The sequence below is a fragment of the Nematolebias whitei genome, chromosome 16, assembly GCF_014905685.2.
Source record: "Nematolebias whitei isolate Nwh7 chromosome 16, NemWhi1, whole genome shotgun sequence".
Classification (NCBI taxonomy): Eukaryota; Metazoa; Chordata; class Actinopteri; order Cyprinodontiformes; family Rivulidae; genus Nematolebias; species Nematolebias whitei.
The window spans coordinates 11,881,164-11,900,550 of record NC_056513.1 but is presented as its reverse complement, the minus strand read 5'-3'; the positions used below and the strand labels follow the sequence as shown (position 1 = coordinate 11,900,550).

Below are 19,387 nucleotides of genomic sequence, written 5' to 3'. Positions count from 1 at the left end.
AAGACAACCAATAATAGTGAACTTAGGTTATATGGAGAAGTGAAAGAAAAACAATTTAAGTTTCTTGGTACCGAATTTTCTGCCATATAAGTCGCACCGCCCCATTAGTCGCATCAGTCCAAATATGTCTAATAAAGTGGAAAAATCCATAAATATGTTGCTTCGCCATATACATCACATCGATTATACGTCACCGCTGATAACCTGGAAATGTGGGCCAAACTCGGAAATGTGGGCCAGTGTTGTGCCAAAAATTGATTGTCTGCCAAATGGCGGCCGCGGGAGCGTGCATGGGAGGACTTTAACAAGATGAACACTTAAAAACAATTATTTGTTTGCTCAAAATTATAGTAAAGGTGTGTCTCAGTCTAACTTTTCCTTAATAAATGCACTTTGACGGTTAAATCAGCTGCATTTCAAAAGCCGATACGTGGATGCGCAGAGGGACAGGCTGCTGTGCATTTCTTCGAAATTTAACAAGATAAGCACCTATATCAATTATTTGTTTGCTCAACATTATAGCAAAGGTGTGTCTCAGTTGAACTTTCACTTAATAAATGCACTTTCTGGACGAAGGTGGGGTACTGTGCCAAGCCGATTGTGTGATTAATAACCACTTTCACCTATTACATGATACAACGGCATGCCATACTACTCGAGCGCCATCTAGCGGAAAAAATTATAGTGTTCAATATTTTCAGTCAGAATGAAAACGGTCATATCTCAGCCAAAAATTGGTTTATGAATATGGGAAAAAATCTATAAATATGTTGCTTTGGCGTATAAGTTGCAGGGCATGCAAATTATGCACAAAACCACGACTTATAGGGTGAAAAAAGACGGTATAAGTTTTGATGAGAGAGTAACATGCCGTGCACATTCAAAAAGTTACTGATAAATGTAAAAAAAAATACCAAACATCATGAGGTGTTTAACTGGAAGAGACTAGGAGCAGACAGGAAATCACAAAGACCATTTACACAGGACTGATCAGAGCAATATGGAAGTATTGGTTATATATAGCTCAGCTTCAGAACAAATTTAGGAAAGTTAAACAGTATACAATATCGAGCCTTAAGAATTATTACCGGTGCGTTTAAAACAAGACATACAGGATCAATATTAGTAGAAATGGGAGAAACACCACTGGACATCAGAAGAGATCAGTTAACTCTCTACTGGGCAAATCTGAAAGGCCATGAACAAAACCATCCAACACAAGAAATATTAAAACCATTCTGAGAAAAAGAAAAGAAACACACAAAAAGCTTTGGATGGACCATAAATTTAAAAGTATTAGCAAAAAATAGAAACGGTTTAAACTCAAATACAGTTATGACATTATTCATAACAGGCAAGCTGGTAAATGGGACTACTGGAGAAGATGAGACCATATTGTACTGCCAGACATACAGACATGAAAGAAGTGAAATGATTAACAGTCTCACTAAAATAAAAGTAAGATTTGACTCTATTGAACTGTTAAAGGGGAGCTCAGACTCTGAAAGCACCAACATTTTAGTAAAATACCTGAAACAGACTATTTAGTTTGAAAGAATGTGAGTTACATTTAATTATTTATTTGTTTCATTAATTTGTATTTTTATCCATTCATTCGTATGGATGAATTGTTTTTATAGCGCGATTCCAGTTCACACTCATAACCAGCAGGTGGCAGTAATGCTCCAAAATACTGTCTGCCAACAGCCAAATAAAAATCAAAGAAGAAGAAGCTCGCTGCAAAATTTGGTATCGATCGATATCAAAGAAATGCAGGTCCAGTCATAGATATCACAGATAGATTCATATATATGATATCTATCACAGATATCATGTATGATATCTATCACAGATATCATACATGATATCTATCACAGATATCATTTATGATATCCATCACAGATATCATACATGATATCTGTGGGTCCAGTATCGCTGATACTAATACGATACTTCTAAATAATTACAGTGAATTTTGATGACGTTTAAGTGTTTTGTAATATTTTTTCTTTGGATCATTTATTAGTTAAAACCTAGGATAGAATTAAGCAAAGTTTATAAGTAAATAAAAAATACTTTATTATAATAAAAGTCTTTTTCTGGGGGGGGGGGGGGGGGGAAAAAACAGTAGAAAAAAAATTTTCCCCATACCTTGTGATGGCTGGATTATTTTTCCCCTTAAACAAAGTGCACAAAATTATCACTCAAGAATAAATTAAAACATTGTGTTTAGAAGCTATGATAATTAAATAAAAAATATCCCTTCATTGCACTCCTTTTCTGGATTTTTTTCTTCTTAAATAAACAAACTCCAAGGTTATAACACCGCAACAAATAAAACAGTAAAATATATTTAGGATATAAAGGAATCAAACAAAATTTCTCCTCTTAAGTAAATTTCTATTCTGGGTTTGAAAAAATAATTACAAATTAAAAATACTTAGTGAAAATACAATAAATAAAGTGTAAATAACAGAACAACCTCCAAAGCCTTGAGTTCACAGAAATATTCCCAGAAGCCTCTCTGTGGGCCTGTGCTGTGTGAATGACACCACATACAGGAGATAAACTGAAGCTAAAGTATCAATGTCATCACACTGTTATTGATAAATATCAATCCCAATGCTGTATCGATATTATCGATGCGGGATCGATCCGCCCACCACGCCCACATGTTGCTGATCATTAGCAGAAGTGATTTCACCTGGACAAGAGACGCTGCTCCCTGCATGATGACTGCAGTGCTCAGGTATGGACTCTCCAGGAAGTGTGGGTGCAAGTTCTGCTGATTACGCCATGTATTTTTACATGCATGTAAAATAATTTCTCGTTTCTTAAATTTGTACATTTAGATGGATTCCAGATTTGGGCAGCAGGGGCGCTCAGGTAAATTAATTATCTCTGTGTTAAATGGATTGTAGCGCAGAGGTGTTGGGGTTGCAGAGAGACAGGAATAAGTGAGTCGCTGAGTCTCTTCAGCCTCTTTCTGGTGTCTTTATTGAAAACCTCAAACAGTGCAGTACGCACACAGTTGCACTCACGAGCGCCTTATAACGTAATGACGTCACGTATATACATTCCAGAAGCAGCTTACAAAAACACAACAGTAGGTGGCAGTATTGGAAGAGCGTCAATAAAGATGGAACACTGCATTTTTCCCATTGCACATGTGAGCACATGTGAGCACATGTGAAGCAGTGGGCTGCCATCTAGGGTGCCCAGCTGCTGCTAGTGGTTTTTTAAATTATTTTTTATTATAGATACTGTATTCTGATTGTTTTTAAATTTGCAACACAAATGAAAGCCACAGATTATGGATGCAGGAGACTTGATTATTTTAGATTACATCACCTATCACTTTGTTTTCCACAGAATGACAATAATGATTTCCTCTTTCTTTCCCCTTAATTTTCTGGTCTAACATTCAGGTCTCCTTAAGGGTCCAAACACTCTGGAAGGATGCTCTCTAAGAACATCCTGGTGTGCTACCAAACAGGAGAACAGAGACCAAGGAGATGCACTCAGGGTGGGCAAACAAACAAACAGGTTTAGCTTTTAGCTACGTTTTGCTATTTTTCTTGTTGTTCTTCTTGTTGTTGTTGATTTTGGCTACCTCTGTTGCTATTTAGCTTTTAGTCTTTTAGCTTTTTTGGGGGATGTTTAGTTTACCGTATAGTTGTTCGCTAGTTTTAGCTTTTAGCTACTTTTGTTGCTGTTTAAATTTTTTGCTATTTTATTTTATTTTTTGCTGCATTTGAACTTAAGCAGATTTTATCCAAGTCACTCAGTCTTTTCACTTCTTTAGTGAAAAATCCAGTTTTTCCTTGTGCTCCTTTGGTGTACTTATAGCTTTATGCGTATTTGTCTTTATTTACATTCAGAATGACACTTTGTGAAATTTGTAAAGCATTTTTCTAGTTTGATTAAATTTTATTACAAGAAATACATTTTTGTATACAACATAATTTTATTTTTAACATTGCTGCGATAATAGTAAAAATGTGCCCGTTGAAGGACAAAAAAATTGTTTACTGTTGCAGGAGCAGCTAAAAGAGATGGATGAACACAATGGCAGGCTTCAGAACATGCTGAGGACTGAACGGGCCAAAGTAAGTTGTGCCACAACACAAAGTGACCTGAAGGCTTAACATTTTTCCTCGTCTTGATAAAAATGCTGCTGTCAGAGCTCCTGTCTGCAGCTGCAGTGTCTCCAGCAAGAGGCAGAACTGAGGCGTCAGGAGCTTCACTGCAACAAGCTGAAGGAGAAACTCTCACAGCTGACTGACGGGCAGAAAGGCAAAGGACCATGTGAGGCTCTTAGTAATCCACTGAAAATGCATCTTGAAACGCTGATCTCTTTCCATTATCTACAGCCATAGAGGTGCTGAACGTCCCACCTGGAAGCAGAGGCAAAAGAGAGCATCTGAGCAAACCGTTCAGGCCAAACGCAAGGCGAGTTCACTAAATGTTGATTCATATTGTCCACCTCTTGTTGGATGTTTGTCTGATTTCTGCATCTTGTAGACAAGAGGAGGCGACGCTGCATCTGATGCTGGAGCGCAGGGAGGCAGAGCTGAGAGAGGCCATGAAGCTGCGCCACAGCCTCACCACCCTCCTGCACGCGCTCAGACTCGACATGGAGCGGGTCAGAAACGGACGCTTAACTCATGTCACGAGTAAATTTATCCCCAAATTAAGTTTTTTTTAACTATAAGCTTATAACAAGTTGTATTCAGAAAAGTTGTTCAGATCTAATCAAAGCAGATTTTTTTTCTCAATTTGGATTAAATTCAGTGAAAATTATTTTTTTTTTCTAGTGGCTTGAGCTTTAATTTTTATTTGGACCTTATTAGCCTCAATATGAATAGACAGCATGGTGGAGCAGTAGGTAGAGCTGCTGCCTCTCAGGGAGCAGGTTACCCTGGTTCAAATCCCAGTTTGGGGGCCTTTCTAGGTGGAGTTTGCATGTTCCCTCTGTGCATGTGCGAGTTCTCCTGGTTTCCTCCCACAGACTAAAAACATGCATGTTAGACTGATTGGTAACTCTAAATTGTCCCTAGGTGTGAGTGAGGGAGTGAATGGTTTTGTCTCATTTGCCTTTGTGTCCCTGTGATGGACGTGCGACCTGTCCAGGGTGTCCCCCGCCCCTCGCACAGCGATTGCTGGACATGGGCACCGGCGACCCCCCTGACCCAAAATGGAAGAAGTTGGTAAAAGATAATGGATGGATGGATGGGTCCCAGTTACATCCAACAATAGCAAAAATATAAAGTGTAAAAAGAAACGATAAATAAGGATCTGAGATATAAACCAAGATATATGCTAAACAATACACCGAACAACAGCAGCGCAATTCTCAAAGGTTCGGTTCGGCTATAACTTGCACGCTTTCAATGTTGGTGGGGGTGGGTGGTGTGGGGGAGTGGTGGCACAGAGGTTAGAGAAGTTTGGGAAAATTACAGATTCAACTCCTGGTACTGTAAACATCAAAAGGTGGGTGGAAAAGGTGAAGCATCCACACCTGCCTCCACCCTCATTTGCCTCACTCTGGGGCCATGAGCAAGACGCTTAACCCCCACCACTTGCTCCCCAAAACACGTCTCTTGAAAATGAGTTCTTGTGACTCAATGAGACTACCTGTATAAATAAAGGGTAAATGGGGGGGGGGTGGGGGGGAGTGGTGCGTGGTGGTGTTTGTTGGTCGTGGTGGTGTTTTGAGGCTGCCTCCATCTTGTCGAAGCTCCAAAATTCACGGTTGAAACCTGTGCCTTCATCTAAAAAGCTGTTTTTCTCTACAAAAAGAAGCTGAGAACTTGTTTACTGATGTTTTTTTTTTTTTAATGTTTTTAATTAAAAGCTTTGTGTGAAAAATGCTTTGCTAAAGAGCTCAAACCACTGAGCATCCACCAGACAGCCCATGTCACGTCAAGGGGCCTCTCTCCCATTTTTCTTAGACACGCTGCTCACTCCCTCACTATCCATCCTTCAGTTCAGTCTTTTTTTTTTTTTTTTAAAGGTACAACACACAATTACCCAACATTTCTTCTTACATTTGACAAATAATTATTGTCAAATTTCAAACAATATTATCGTTTATTGCAATAATTTCTGAGACAATTAATCGCCAAGCAAAATCTGTTATCTTTACAGGCCTAGTCCCAACAAAGTTTAGCTCATCTGTCAAATCGGATCAGAACTTCTTCTTTATTTTTTTTTATTAAACTTTGGTTGACTTTGACTGTGACAACCATAAGATGTTCATCCAGTAATTTACTTTCTACAAGTTTTGTTCAAATCCATCCAGTGAAATGAGATATTTTGCTAACACGCATGAAGACGCTGGCAAAAACATTGTCCTCGTTTGCCTTTTGGCAGCAGGTGAATGAAAATTTAAATTTACAACACAAAGTTTGAACCAATGGATCATCTTCTTTCGGCTGTTTTTCAGGGGTCGCCACAGCGAGTCATCGTCCTCCATCTCACTCCGTCCTCGGTGTCCTCTGTCCTCACTCCAACTACCTCCATGTCCTCTCTAACTGCATCATATATCTCCTGTGTTTCTCCTCGCAGCTGCATTTCTAACATCCTTCCACCAACATACCCACTGTCCCTCCTCTGGACATGTCCAAACCATCTCTGGCCTCTCAAAGTTAAATCCTTTTCATTTCAGTCTGTGACGGAGCTGATGGATGTGGAACAAGAAGGAGAGGGAAGTCTGGTTGAAACTGAGACGTCTCTCGGTGAAGACGTGACCGGAGGAGTCATTCAGAGCTGGAGGAAGGTCCTGAAGAAACTGCGAGACATCCTTTCTGAAGGTAAACCCCAACATTAAATCTTCAGAGGGATCCTGCTAAAGTTGTTTTACGTTCGTCAAGCCGAGCGTTTCAAAAATCTCTCTGCTTGCAGGTCGAACTGCTGCTAGCACCGACCACGACAAACTCATGGCTCAGCTAGAAACTGAGCTGAAAGAAAGTCAGCAGCTTGTCAGATTACAGCAGCAGCTCCTGCAGGTTCGACTTATTATTCAAACTTGATCTGAATCCTTGCTAATGTTAAACATGATGTTCTGATCGTCGTCTTTTAGGACAGCCTTGTCTCGCCTCTTCCCCTCGAGCTCTCAGACTCCTATTATTTGGAAGAATGGGAACGTCTTCAGATGTCCTTGGCAGAGCTGAATCGTCAGAGGAGGACTTTTGAAAGGGAGCGGCAGGCTTTCACTGACGCCGCCATTCGACTGAGCCGTGAGGTAAAATAACCGAGGCAGAGGGTGAGGATGTTGCAGTGCGTAAGTTAGTCATGCATTGGCTAAAAACTCTCGTACAAGTAAAGATTACTGTGTACATCCTGTCCTGATTGTTCTTTTGCACACGCAGCGCCACGATTTGGAGCAACAAAGAGCCTGTTATGTGAAGCAGCAATATTTGTGTGCGTCGTCTCCGTTTGGCCAAGGAGCACAGACCAGCAACGGGGGAGAGAGCTCTGCTTTCGGTCAGTGAGGATGATCCTTTAATGTGGTGACACAGTTTGACTTCAGATTAACATTAAAGTCCTTTTGATTGTTTTCAGAACAGGATCCAAATTGGCAGATTTTTCCTTTCTCTTTATTTCCCTGTGTCCTGTTGATCTGAAGTCAACTGTTTTATTTTATTAAAAAATAATTTGTTTTCTCACAAGGCCAGTTCCTGTACAGTTGTGCAGAGAAGACTCAAAGATTTTTGAGCCCCCTTTTAAAAGATTTAGTTTAGGGCCTTCCGCTCGCCTTACACACATTGATTGGCATTGCTACTGTTTTAACTTGAAATGTTGTATACAGGTGCATGTCAAAAATTATAATTGTGGAAAAGTTCAATTTAATCATTTCAGAAAGTGAAACTTATATAGATTTATTACAGAGTGAAATATTTCAAGCCTTGTTTTCTTGTAATTTTGATGATTATGGGCTACAAATAATGAAAAAACAACATTCAGGGTCTCAGAAAATTAGATACAGTGGTCCCTCGTTTATCACTGGTGTTTGGGACCACACCCACCCACAATAAGTGGAAAAACCGCAAAGTAGGGATACAGTAGTTCAAGTACACTTGAGTGTCATTACCATCTCAATTATGTACAGTAGTAGTAGTAGTAAGAAGTAGTTTATTTTATAAACTGGTATATATTGGCGTTTTTAAAAACTTTCCACACTCTTGCAATGTTCCTAACAATTTTCCAATCTCTTAAACCTTTTAAAAATCTTAATCTAAATGGGTACTTGCCAGTGAAGATGAAGAGATGGAGATGAAGAATTGGCTGTCCAGTGATGATGATGAAGGTGATGAAGATGAGATGAAAACCAGGCTCTTTGGCTTTGTCCTGCATAATAAAAGTGCGAGACGGCATCCTTTTCCAGAACAGGCCTGTTTCGTCCACGTTAAAAACTTGGTTCAGACCTGTAGACCCCCTCGGTGATCAGATCTTTGAACGTTGCGTTAACAAACTCCTCCGCTCGTGCTGTGAGCAGACGCAGCCGCTCCTCGTTTACATCGCCATTTCTCTTCCTCCATGCTGCTTGCTGAGAGATGACAAAACAGTAAAGTTGTTTCACCTTTGGTGTTGGTATCCAAAGTGATGTTTTTTTTTCTGCAGTCATTAATCCATTGCATTTTAACAAATGTGCTGTAAGCGGCCAGCGGCAGCCGCATAGGTTCGGCCATCTTAAACTTTGTCCAAAAGTTGCACTTTCTCTTTAATCATCAGCTACAGGTGTCTGCTCGCCACCAGAAACATTTGAAAACAAACGTTTGGGAGCCGTCCAGTTTAGAAAAAGTGCCGATAAATAAATCTGGTGCTACTAGTGTGTTAGCGACCGTCTGCTAGTGTAACAGCCGGTCGGGTTACTAAGCATTTCTGGCTTTTCAGTTTGCCGTCAGACTTTTGAACGCACAGAACGTAGGGCTGGACAATAATTCGATATCGATATATGTCGAAATATACTTTTCTTCAATAACGTTGATGTGAATTTTAAGCACATTTTCGATATTACAGCGTTTCACTGACGCATTTCTTTTTCTGTTTGTGTTGAAGCGGCCGCTTCAGTTTCAACCCAAACAGAAAAAGCTGCGGCACAACTTCGCAAGTGCGTGGCGACGTAGATGTTACGCAGAGCTCAAGTCTAGAAGGCGTTGGCAGTAGCAGGCTAGGCTAATCTCCAACGCGTGTGATCGCTTCAAAACGAGTGCCCATGACCATCAGAATGTGACTGAACAAGTTTTCACAAGCGAAGAGAAAGCGGATTGCATAACTGATAAGAGAGGAAAGACTAATTCAGTGGTGTGCGTGGTTCGGTTATCTAATGCCCCTTTTCCACCACTCCTACTCAGCCCCAACTCTGCTCAGTTAGCTACGGTTTGAGCGCTTTTCCACCACTAGTACTTTTTAGCTGATTCGGCCTTTTTTTTTTTTTTTTTTTTTTTTTTTTTGTCCCTGCTTCTCTGGTGGGACCGTTCGAGACGAGTCGGCACCTAAATGTGACGTCAGAACACTGTCGGTCACTGATTGGTCAGGGGGAGGAGTCACTGGACCTCTCAGAAACTTTTCACCGATCCGCCATTTGCAATTTCTCGGAACTCTAAGCAGCGGCTGGATCTATTTTTCAGATTTTAAAAACGATAATGACAACACCGTGTTCTAATGCTGAAGTGCGGGTGTTTTTTGTGCTTGGTGACCGACGACAAAATTCATAGCGGGCGAGTCACCGCGGAGGATCATACGAGCAATGTCCTGCTGGTATTGGTCCACTGTGTTTTCTGAAGTCCAGTGTGAAGTTTCCAGTCAGTCATTGTTTGGGGCCATGTCCTCTGCTGGTATTGGTCCACTGTGTTTTCTGAAGTCCACAGCCAACGCAGCATCTTCCAGGACATTTTAGAGCACTTCATGTGTCCTGCTGCTGATGAGCTTAACGGAGATGCTGATTTCATTATCCACCTGCCCACACTGTCAAAGGTACCATTTTTTTTCGCTATGATCATCAAAATTACAATAAATAAAAGCTTTAAATATTTCACTCTGTGTAATGAATGTGTGCAATGAGTTTCCCTTTCTGCACTGATGAACAAAAAATAACTTTCACATTATTTGAGTATTGTGAGATGCACCTGTACTGTAACTCTAAATGTCTTAATATTTTATAAAATAAACCAGCATACTATAAATTTACAAATACTTGTTTAATAGGCAATCTATTTATTTTTGTAACTTTTTCTGTTTTTAATATTTGTGCGCTTGATACAATATATATATATATATATATATATATTATATAAATATCTCATTACATTTTTAGTTGGAACTGAAGCTTTTCAGAGCTCTGAAATGTAAATGTAGCTAAAGTGTGGAAATTTATTTAACTAGATGTTCTTTTAATTTACTACTTTAAAGCCATTATAGCTGTCGAAATACACAATTTTTCAATGTTTTTAATTTAAAATTTTATGCTTCCAACACAGTTTTTGCATCAACAAATGATTGAGGGTTGATGTATCTTAAACTCCTCAGGGTTTTTTGTAAAAATTGTTAGAAAACAGCAAATAATTTGGGATAAGTTTACTGACTTTGTCGTGCGCCGACACTGCCTGAAGTGCACTTGTCAATGTTCTAATATAAACAACTCTGGATTGTTGGCAACAAAACGTGACTGCTGATTTAGCTTATTACAAATTCTGCGGTATGCTGGTGTAGATTACACCAGCTGTGTAGTTGGATGTAGTGGTCGGTATCAAAGGAACAGTTTTATCTTGGTTTAGATCCTGTCTGACAGGGGTTTTTCTGTTCATTTAGGGGAATGTTCATCTGTGGATCTTCAAATCTGTGGGGTCCCTCAAGGGTCTATTTTAGGTCCACTGCTTTTTAATCTTTAAATGTTGCCTTTGGGATCCATTTTTAGAAAACATAACATCTCTTTTTATTTCTTTGCTGATTATATTCAGTTGTATCTGTCCATTGAGTCACAGGGTCACTCCACTGGAACCACTTTTGAACTTTCTAAACGACATTAAAGTTTGGTTAAAACTAAATTTTCTGAATTTAAATGAAAATAAATAAAACTAAAGTCTATCAGCTTTGGTAAATGCAACACCCTTGACACTCTTGGCCTCTTGGCTTCATACAGCCACACCACTGTCAGGAATCTGGGAGTTATTTTTGATAGTGCTTTTAAATTAGACAAACAGATAAATGCAGTTGTGAAATCCAGTTTCTTCCAAGACTCGATGCCAAGGTGAAGTCTTGTTTCCCTTTCAGAGACCATGAAAAGGTTATTCATTCTTTATCAGCTCTCATTTGGACTACTGTAATTCATTGTATGTTGGTTTAGATAAATCATCTTTGCATCATTTACAAACCATCCAGAACCAGCAGCTCGTCTTTTAACAGCAGCTAAAAAACACGATCACATAACGCCTGTCCTGGCTTCTCTCCACTGGCTTCCTGTCCACTTCAGGATTGATTTGAAGATTTTATTGCTTGTTAAAGTCTTAAAAGGTCTGGCCCTGTCTTATTTATGTAATTTCTTAATACCTACACTACAGTAAGAGCGCTCCGGTCTACCAACCAGTACGTCATAATGTCCCCAGATCCAAACTAAAGTCCAGAGGTGATCAGGCTTTGCTGCTCCAAAATGGTGGAACAGTTTACCTGATCATTTAAAGACTACTGAGACAGCTGACTTTTAAATCTTTGCTCAAAACTATTTTTTTTTCCTTGTCATTTGATCCATGCAGAGTCTGAGAACCAGTTAGTTGACTTTTATTGTTGCTGTGTGTTGTATTTTATTAACTTGTGTTTTCTGAGGCACAAAATGTATTTTTATTTATCGTTTACTCTTTTTAACTGAATTAATTGTAAAGCACTTTAGTTAGCTTTGGTTGTTTTTATGTGCTGTAGAAATGCATTGACATTAGATTCTCAGTCACACAGGACAAGGTAAATCCAAATGATACAGTAGACTTTTGGTAGTGAATTTTGCATATTTAGTGGTTATTTTTGTCATAGATGATGCATAAATATAAAAAAATTTAAGATTAAAATTTGCATATTTTTGACAGCCTTAAACACTTTTAAGTAAATTGAATAGAAGCTGGCAATTTATACTTAATTTACAATTAAATTTCATAATTGCAGTTAATATAAATGCTGGTGTGGCAGCCCCATGAACTCTGATTCATGGAAACGTGATACATGAATCATTGTTTTGTCTCGAGTTTTCTTTTAACTGTGCTGTTTATATAAGTATCATTTTCATTGTCAGGTTTCTCCAGTGGGAGGCCCACGGACGTGTCTGGCTGTCATCCCATCACTCCATCATCCACTGAGTCTGGAAATGAAGGAGGAGCTCGGGTTCAAACCCCCGACACCCCTGAGCTGTACGCTGCCCTCAATCTGTCTTACAATCACAGGTTGGTGTTCCCACCCAACACAGCTTGATGTGGAAGTGGGTTTTGTGTAAAGATTGTGAAGATTTTAATATTTTACTTGTTGTGGATGGCATTTTGAAAACTTTAATTTCATACTTGGAAAGGGCTGTTGTGTTCTTGTTATCCAGAGGTCTCCCAAATCATGAAAGGACACACGGGGCACATGAAATTGTTTAAAAACAAAAACAACAAAAAAAACTGTAACCCACCCCCTTTTTATGAATAGGAAAAGTGAAGTTTGCCTTAAAGATGTTTGTTTTCTGAAATATCGATTGTGCAGAGGAAGAAATACGTTCTGGATATTGGAAATCACAAAGGTTCAATCGTCATCCAGACTGATTGTTATTGTAAGAAACGTTTCGTCTTTCATCTGAAAGACTTTGTCGGCCTGCCATCAAGATCTTTTGTGCACCTTTTGACATGATGCAAGCCATCCTGCTGTGAGATTCACAGACACTGCCTTAAGCAAGAGACGTCTGAGATTGTTATCGGACGAGGCATCTCTCCTTGGGGGGTGCTGGTCAGGATGGGGTGTTTGGCCTTTTGTCACTGTATGTTCCCACACAATGACAAAATGAGTTCTCTGCATTTAACCATTACACATGAGATGCACCCAGTGGAGCAGTGGGAAGCTAAGTGCCTGGGGAGCAATTCGGTCTCAATTCAGTTTATTTATATAGTGCCAAGTCACAACAAGTACCAGTAATCTCTGGGCACTGAACAGAAACATTCATATATAAAATAAGTTAACAAAAGCATTCATTAAAAATAATATAACACTATTTATCCGAGGAGCAGACTTTCAGTTTAACTCATCACTGATCTCATCTTGAGCAAGCATGAAGGCGACGGTGGAAAGGAAAAACTCCCTCATGAGGAAGAAACCTTTAGCAGAACCAGACTTAAGACAAGCGGCCATTTGCTTTGACTGGCTGGGTTTGGTAGGAACGGATACACAATGGCAGGTTAAGATAGAAATGGTATCAAATGTAAAACTATTAAATTCTAGCACTTCTTTAAGGAAATGAGGTAAATTTGTCCTCCAGTATTCTTAGCCTATGGCAGCGTAACAAGCTAACCCCAACTATAGGATTTATCTAAAAGGAAAGTCTTAAGCCCAGTCTTAAAACTGGACAATGTGTCAGTCTCATGGACAGAAACTGGAAGATGGTTCCACAAGAGAGGAGCCTGATAACTGAAAGATCTTCCTCTCATTCTGCTTTTGGAAACTCTAGGAACCGTGAGTAAACCTGTGTAGTGGCTTAGTTCACTACACCTGCAGTCTGAGAGCGAAGTGCTCCGTTTGGAAAATATGGAACAATAAGATCTCGAATATAAGATGGAGCTAGGTTGTTGAGGGCTTTGTAGGTTAGAAGTAAGATTTTGAATTAAATTCTGGACTTGACGAGCCAATGGAGAGAAGCTAAAACAGGAGAGATCTGATCCCTCCTATTAACTCAAGTTAAGATTCTGGCAGCAACATTTTGGATTAACTGAAGACTTTTAAAGAAGTATTTGGACACCCAGATAATAAACCGTTGCAATAGTCCATTAGGGATTAAGTGTCTTGCTCAGAGAAACCATGACATGTGGGAATGGCTGGGAGTCGAACCGCGACTTTCTGGTCCCAGGTCGGCCGCCCTACCTCTACCTCATCTCGGCCCCTGAATAATCCCTAATAATAATAATCCCTAATAGTAGGGAAATCACAACTTCCTTCAGCCTTTCACAGCAGGAGTCTCTGATACGTACAAAGTTGTCTACAATTCCAGAAACGATACAATCCATGTGCTCTAATAATTATTATTCTGAAGTATGAATTCAACACAAACGTATCGTAGGTCACTGCACCGTTCATGGTGTGTGCTTTGATTTAGCTTTGATTCTAAAAACAGCGTTTTTTTCTGCAACTTTTTTTCTTGAATCGGTAATTGAACTTTATTATGGATATAAAATTCCCTATTTTGACCTTTGGAGTGACCATAATGAGCCGTTACATTTTACAACCTTTTTATTTTATATCCTTGACACAAATTTTGAGATTAGTTCTTAGGCGTGGCAACATGGCGCCTGTGTTTGGCTTGGCCGTTTCTGCTCCTCCACGTTTGTATCGTTTGACTTCAATTTTAATTTTTGACAATGTCAGTTTTTTTTTTTGTTCTTTTTTGTGCTTTGTCTTCTCTGCTCAAACCTATGATCCATGCACTTTGATGATCATCAAATTGTCTATGGAAAAAACTTTTGACAGCTGTTGGGGCTTAATCAGAAACTGTTCTTTTTTTTTTTCCCCCAACCAAGAAATATTTCTAGGCTTAGGTCTCTTGTGTCTAAAGCTGAATTAGAGATGATTATCCATGCTTTTATTACATTCCGTCTGGATTATTGTAAGTCTTTTCATTTGTTTGACCAAGAAGGATCATCATTTGCAAGGCTTTTAACCAACACACAGAAAAGGCAACACACCAGTTTTCTCTTTACATTGGCTACCAGTATATTGTAGAATTCATTAAAAAATTTTAGTTCTTACTTTTAGAGCCTTGAGGGGTCAAGCCCCAGTCTATCTCTGACTTGGAGCCCTACTCTTCTTCTCGGAGCCTCAGATCTGGGCTGTTAATTTTTTTTTCTTTTTTCTTCTTCTTCTTTCGGCTGCTCCCTCTGCGTCACCACTCCCCCATAGATCTGGGCTGTTAATATGGGGGAATTTTCCTGACACATGGTCCCACGTACTCATTTTAAGACCAGAGGGGATGGGGCTGTGGCCCCCAGGCTGTGGAATGCGTTACCTCTGACTTTACCCTGCCTTGATTCTTTTGATTCTCTTCAAAAGCAGCTGAAGACACATTTGTTCAGATTGGCTTTTAGTTTTATTTTGTTTTGTCATACATATGTTTTACCTTTCCTTCTGTTTTATCTTTTTTTCTTTTTTTTCCTATCTTATTTTTATGTCTTATATTCCATATAGCGCCTTGTGGTTTCTGACTTGTAAAAGGTGCTATATAAATAAAATGTACTTACTTTGTTGCTTTGTCTTAATTTGCTTCTGAATGGTTGGATTCTATCAAGGTGTCACACGTTTTTGTGCTTACTTTAGCCCAAACTGTTGGGTTTTGTACTGCTTTGACAGCCAGAGCCTGAAAAAAGCCAACAATATTCAGGCAACATAACACGGGGGCTTTAAATACCAGCATTAGTTTGTTTCAGCTGGTCTCTGAGCACACACCTGTTTGATTTTCATATTTCTGTTCAGGATAAGAAACAAAGTGCCATCTGCAAACATTTTCCTACATCTAGAAGTTATATTTTCTAGATATAGAAAATACCTATACGCCACGGGAGTGGTGGCGCAGAGGTTAGAGAGGTGGGCTTGTGATCCGAAGATCGCCGGTTCACGCCCCGGCCCCGACAACATCAAAATTGTGGGTGGGGTAGGTGAAACACCCCCACCATGTGCTCCCTAAACAGGTCTCTCTTGAAAATGAGTTCTCGTGGCTCAATGAGACTAACCTGGATAAATAAAGGCTAAATGAAAAAAAAAAAAAAATTTATATTTTGATCACTTTCCTGGAGACTAAAGTGGAATTTTCTGCTGAAGACGATGCTTTTAGAAAATGATTAGCCGACTTTATTCTTTTTTTTTTTTTTTGCATAATTTTTACACTTGTGAAAAATACTAAATCAACCTCCCAAAACTGTGCTTTCAGATCCTCTACAATTCAAACATCAATAAAAAATTGGTGTATAGATAATAAAATGGACAAAATATCTCATCCTGTTTATATAGAGCAGCTGTAATTCATTTAATTTTTAGATTCCTCCCAAATGGTGACTCCTTTTTTTTCCTTAATGTGAGCAAAAACCTCCCCTGCCAGTAAAGTTTACACATGCAAATAGGGAACCCCCCTCACCAAAACGATCTGAGGTTAAACTGGCCAAAATGGTGAAAAACCATCCGGATGTATGCTCATTCATCCAGGTAAATGAATCACACAAAAGGTTAAATGTTTTGACTAAAATACAGTTATGAATGTCTGCAAAACATATCCAGTATTTGATACCTAATATATATTTTAGTAAAACTAGAATAGATATTTGGTTTTGTTCTGGCTGTTGGCTCATCAATCCAGTAAGAATTAAACACTTTATGTAAATGAACATCGTCCGCCATCTACAACAGGTAAGATACTGACTGTTCATAACCTCGTTTTTTTTTTTTTTACTGCTGATAGAATCCATAGTTTCCTCAGCGCATAAATGAAGATTGTCTTTAAGCTACTTGTCTTCCACTCATCTCATACCTGCTGCTTTACCTTCAGGTCCAGACATGCTGAGCACCAGTCGGAGATGTGGGATGGAGTAGCCGACAAGCGACTGCACACACCTTGGCCTTCCTATTTAGACTGGTCATTTTAATATAAATTTGATGAGATATTGACTTTTTTTTTTTTTTTGACGGAATAAAGAAATTATTTTTTTTACTTGTAACTTTCACATTATTTCTGTGCTGATATCCACATTGAAAACAAATGTTCTTTTTTTTTTTCATTCATTCAACCTTTTAGTTCTACACGTTAGTCCCACTGAGCCTCGGGGACTCATTTACGAGACCTTTTGTTGCATTGTTGTTGTTTGATCAACTCTGAATTCACAAGTGAAGCAATTAAACTCGTCTCGTGTGTTTTGACCCAGCACTATGAACAAACTAAAAGCTATCCCAGCTAAAAGTCAAAAGCTCAAGTGTTTATTGCTAATTGCTCGAACAAACATCACTGACCTGCTGCTGCAGTGACAAATGTATAATTTTTTTTCTCTCACCCAAATGATTTTTCTTTAAATTACACATGTAAAACCTACAATTGGCACAATAAAACATTAAACATCTTTTGTTACTCTGATCATATGTGAAATGGAGAAAAATAATTGGACTGACCCATCCTTTACCACTAAAATCTCATTTAAAAGAATGGATATTACCTTATCTGATCAAGTTATGCTCTTCAATTTTAAACTTTTTTTTTAATCGCTTTTAAATTAAGACAATCAGTTGGTTTTTTTTGGTTTTTTACATTAACTTGTTTAGCTTCTAAACTGATTTACTGTGATGAAAACGAACTCTGTATTTACTCTATAAAATTAAATTAATTTAAAAAAAAAAAAGCATGCAAAGCGATTGTACTCTATGCATAAATCAAAAACGGGTTCCAGTCTTCTAAAATAACCTGAATTACAAATGAACAATAAATCAAGGTAAGTTCATTCAATTTTTTTCCCATACTTGCAAACTCACGGGATGAGTTATGTATTTAATAATAGCAATACAGTAGTTTAAGTGGTACTACTTTTTTGTGCTAAATGGAACAAGTGTGGTTCATGTGCGCATTGATCTGCCTGTGTGCTTCGGCAAATGTTCAAGGTTCCGTTGTGGTTCAATAATTACTTTAACAATAAACAGTTAATTAACGATTTATAGTTAATTTTGTAAACTGGTCTCTCATGGAAAAGAGTCCCGGTAACTGAATGAGACTAGCCTGGATAAATAAAGGTTGAATGGGGAAAAATAAAATAAAAATGCAGACAACGAAAAAAGATAAAACCGTGCAGGGTGTGGGGGAAGGGCACAGGAAACACCCCCCCCCTCCCCCTAAGATTTTGTTTTTATAATGTAAATTAAGCATTCAATACTCAAAGAGCGAAATTAAAGGAAAATGCATTTACTAACATTCTAATTTTAATTACGACAGCGAAGATGTTTAGTCAACAACAAATCTTTTGGATTAAAAGTCTAAATGTTTTGTCGAGTTAAGACTTCTGAGCGTTTCCTTTATTTATACAGGTCTGTTATAAAATGGTGTTAATCTCCCTAAGCATCAGACATTTACAAGAGAGACCTGAATTTAGTGAACAACAATTGTTGATCTTGTGTTGATTTGCATATGACAACCCAACTTAACTTGTATTCCCTCCACCACCACCACCTCGGATGATCCACGCAAATGACATATTTTGTTTGAAATCAGAGAATTTCGCCGAAAAGCGACAAGTTTCATTGCATTAAAAGTTTCATTTCATCAGAGCGAACTGTTGAAAAGTTCACTCATTAGACAAGTGCACAGGTTGTCTCTTGTTTTCTGATTGGTGGAGAGCTGGATCAACACGGCACGTGCTGCCCACGCGCCCATGTGATTGGGGGCTGGCAGCAAGGTGTGCGCCTCGTGGCGCCGCTGTGTCCAATTACCAATCAAAAGTTCCTCACGTCTCTGGAGACAATTTAAGGAGTGATGAGCGAACGTTTTGAGCCATGGAGGGATTATTTGGGTCTGGCGGACGCAATCCAACAGATTGTGCCTCGCGACACGCACGCTGAGCACCACCTGTCAGTGCGCGCGCGTGGCGCAGAGCCGGACGATCTGATCAAAGGCTTCATGTCTATGCGCCTGAACGCAGTCGGCAGAACGGAGCCACGCGCAGACAGGACGTCAGATTTCCACCGCACGGCCTTCCTGAGCCCGCACGCGCCTCAAGCAGAGGACGTGGAGGCGAACATGACGTCAGAATCACCGGCGAGTTCCGTCTGGTCCAAAGAGCGCAAGAGGACCAGAAGCGGCGGCACTCCTGCTCCTCCTGAGCGCGCCAAGTTCTGCAGCTTCTGCAAACATAACGGGGAGTCCGAGCTGGTTTATGGATCCCACTGGCTGAAGAACCAGGCCGGGGACGTTTTTTGTCCCTACCTGCGGAAGTACGTGTGTCCCCTGTGCGGGGCCACGGGGGCCAAGGCTCACACCAAGCGCTTCTGCCCCAAAGTGGACAGCGCGTACTGCTCCGTGTACGTCAGGTCCAGACGCTGAGTCGGACTTTTTAGCAAAAGGACAAAGAGAAGACATCCTCTTCTTTATGAGTGGGGTTTTTTTTTTTTGTTTTAGCGCGTGTGGTTTGTGCTGATT

General features: G+C 39.4%; 2 protein-coding genes across 4 annotated transcripts; both read left to right on the top strand.

The window, feature by feature from the left end:
• The first annotated feature begins 2,726 nt into the window (after positions 1–2,726).
• si:ch211-286b5.4 (afadin- and alpha-actinin-binding protein) lies at positions 2,727–16,899 on the top strand. 3 transcript variants are annotated; one of them, XM_037690215.1, is made up of 13 exons: positions 2,727–2,749; positions 2,853–2,886; positions 3,429–3,526; positions 4,041–4,109; positions 4,185–4,308; positions 4,374–4,452; positions 4,525–4,645; positions 6,671–6,815; positions 6,907–7,010; positions 7,085–7,246; positions 7,374–7,488; positions 12,284–12,431; positions 16,763–16,899. In XM_037690215.1, exons 2-13 carry the CDS (start codon positions 2,853–2,855, stop codon positions 16,857–16,859), a joined length of 1,296 nt encoding a protein of 431 aa, XP_037546143.1. In that variant the 5' UTR covers positions 2,727–2,749; the 3' UTR covers positions 16,860–16,899. The 3 variants fall into 3 exon arrangements, with proteins under 3 accessions (XP_037546143.1, XP_037546142.1, XP_037546141.1); XM_037690214.1 differs by having other exon boundaries at positions 2,738–2,769; positions 4,185–4,296; XM_037690213.1 differs by having other exon boundaries at positions 2,738–2,769.
• A 1,825-nt stretch (positions 16,900–18,724) lies between these two features.
• nanos3 (nanos homolog 3) lies at positions 18,725–19,387 on the top strand. The gene has a single exon (XM_037690508.1). It carries the CDS (start codon positions 18,725–18,727, stop codon positions 19,289–19,291), a length of 567 nt encoding a protein of 188 aa, XP_037546436.1. The 3' UTR covers positions 19,292–19,387.

Excerpts from the sequence above, each read along its gene's own strand:
- nanos3 (XM_037690508.1), top strand. The coding sequence starts at position 18,725 with ATGAGCGAACGTTTTGAGCCATGGAGGGATTATTTGGGTCTGGCGGAC.
- si:ch211-286b5.4 (XM_037690213.1), top strand. Across the intron at positions 4,453-4,524 it reads CCGTTCAGGCCAAACGCAAG|ACAAGAGGAGGCGACGCTGC; the intron begins GCGAGTTCACTA and ends TGCATCTTGTAG. Across the intron at positions 7,247-7,373 it reads CCATTCGACTGAGCCGTGAG|CGCCACGATTTGGAGCAACA; the intron begins GTAAAATAACCG and ends TTGCACACGCAG.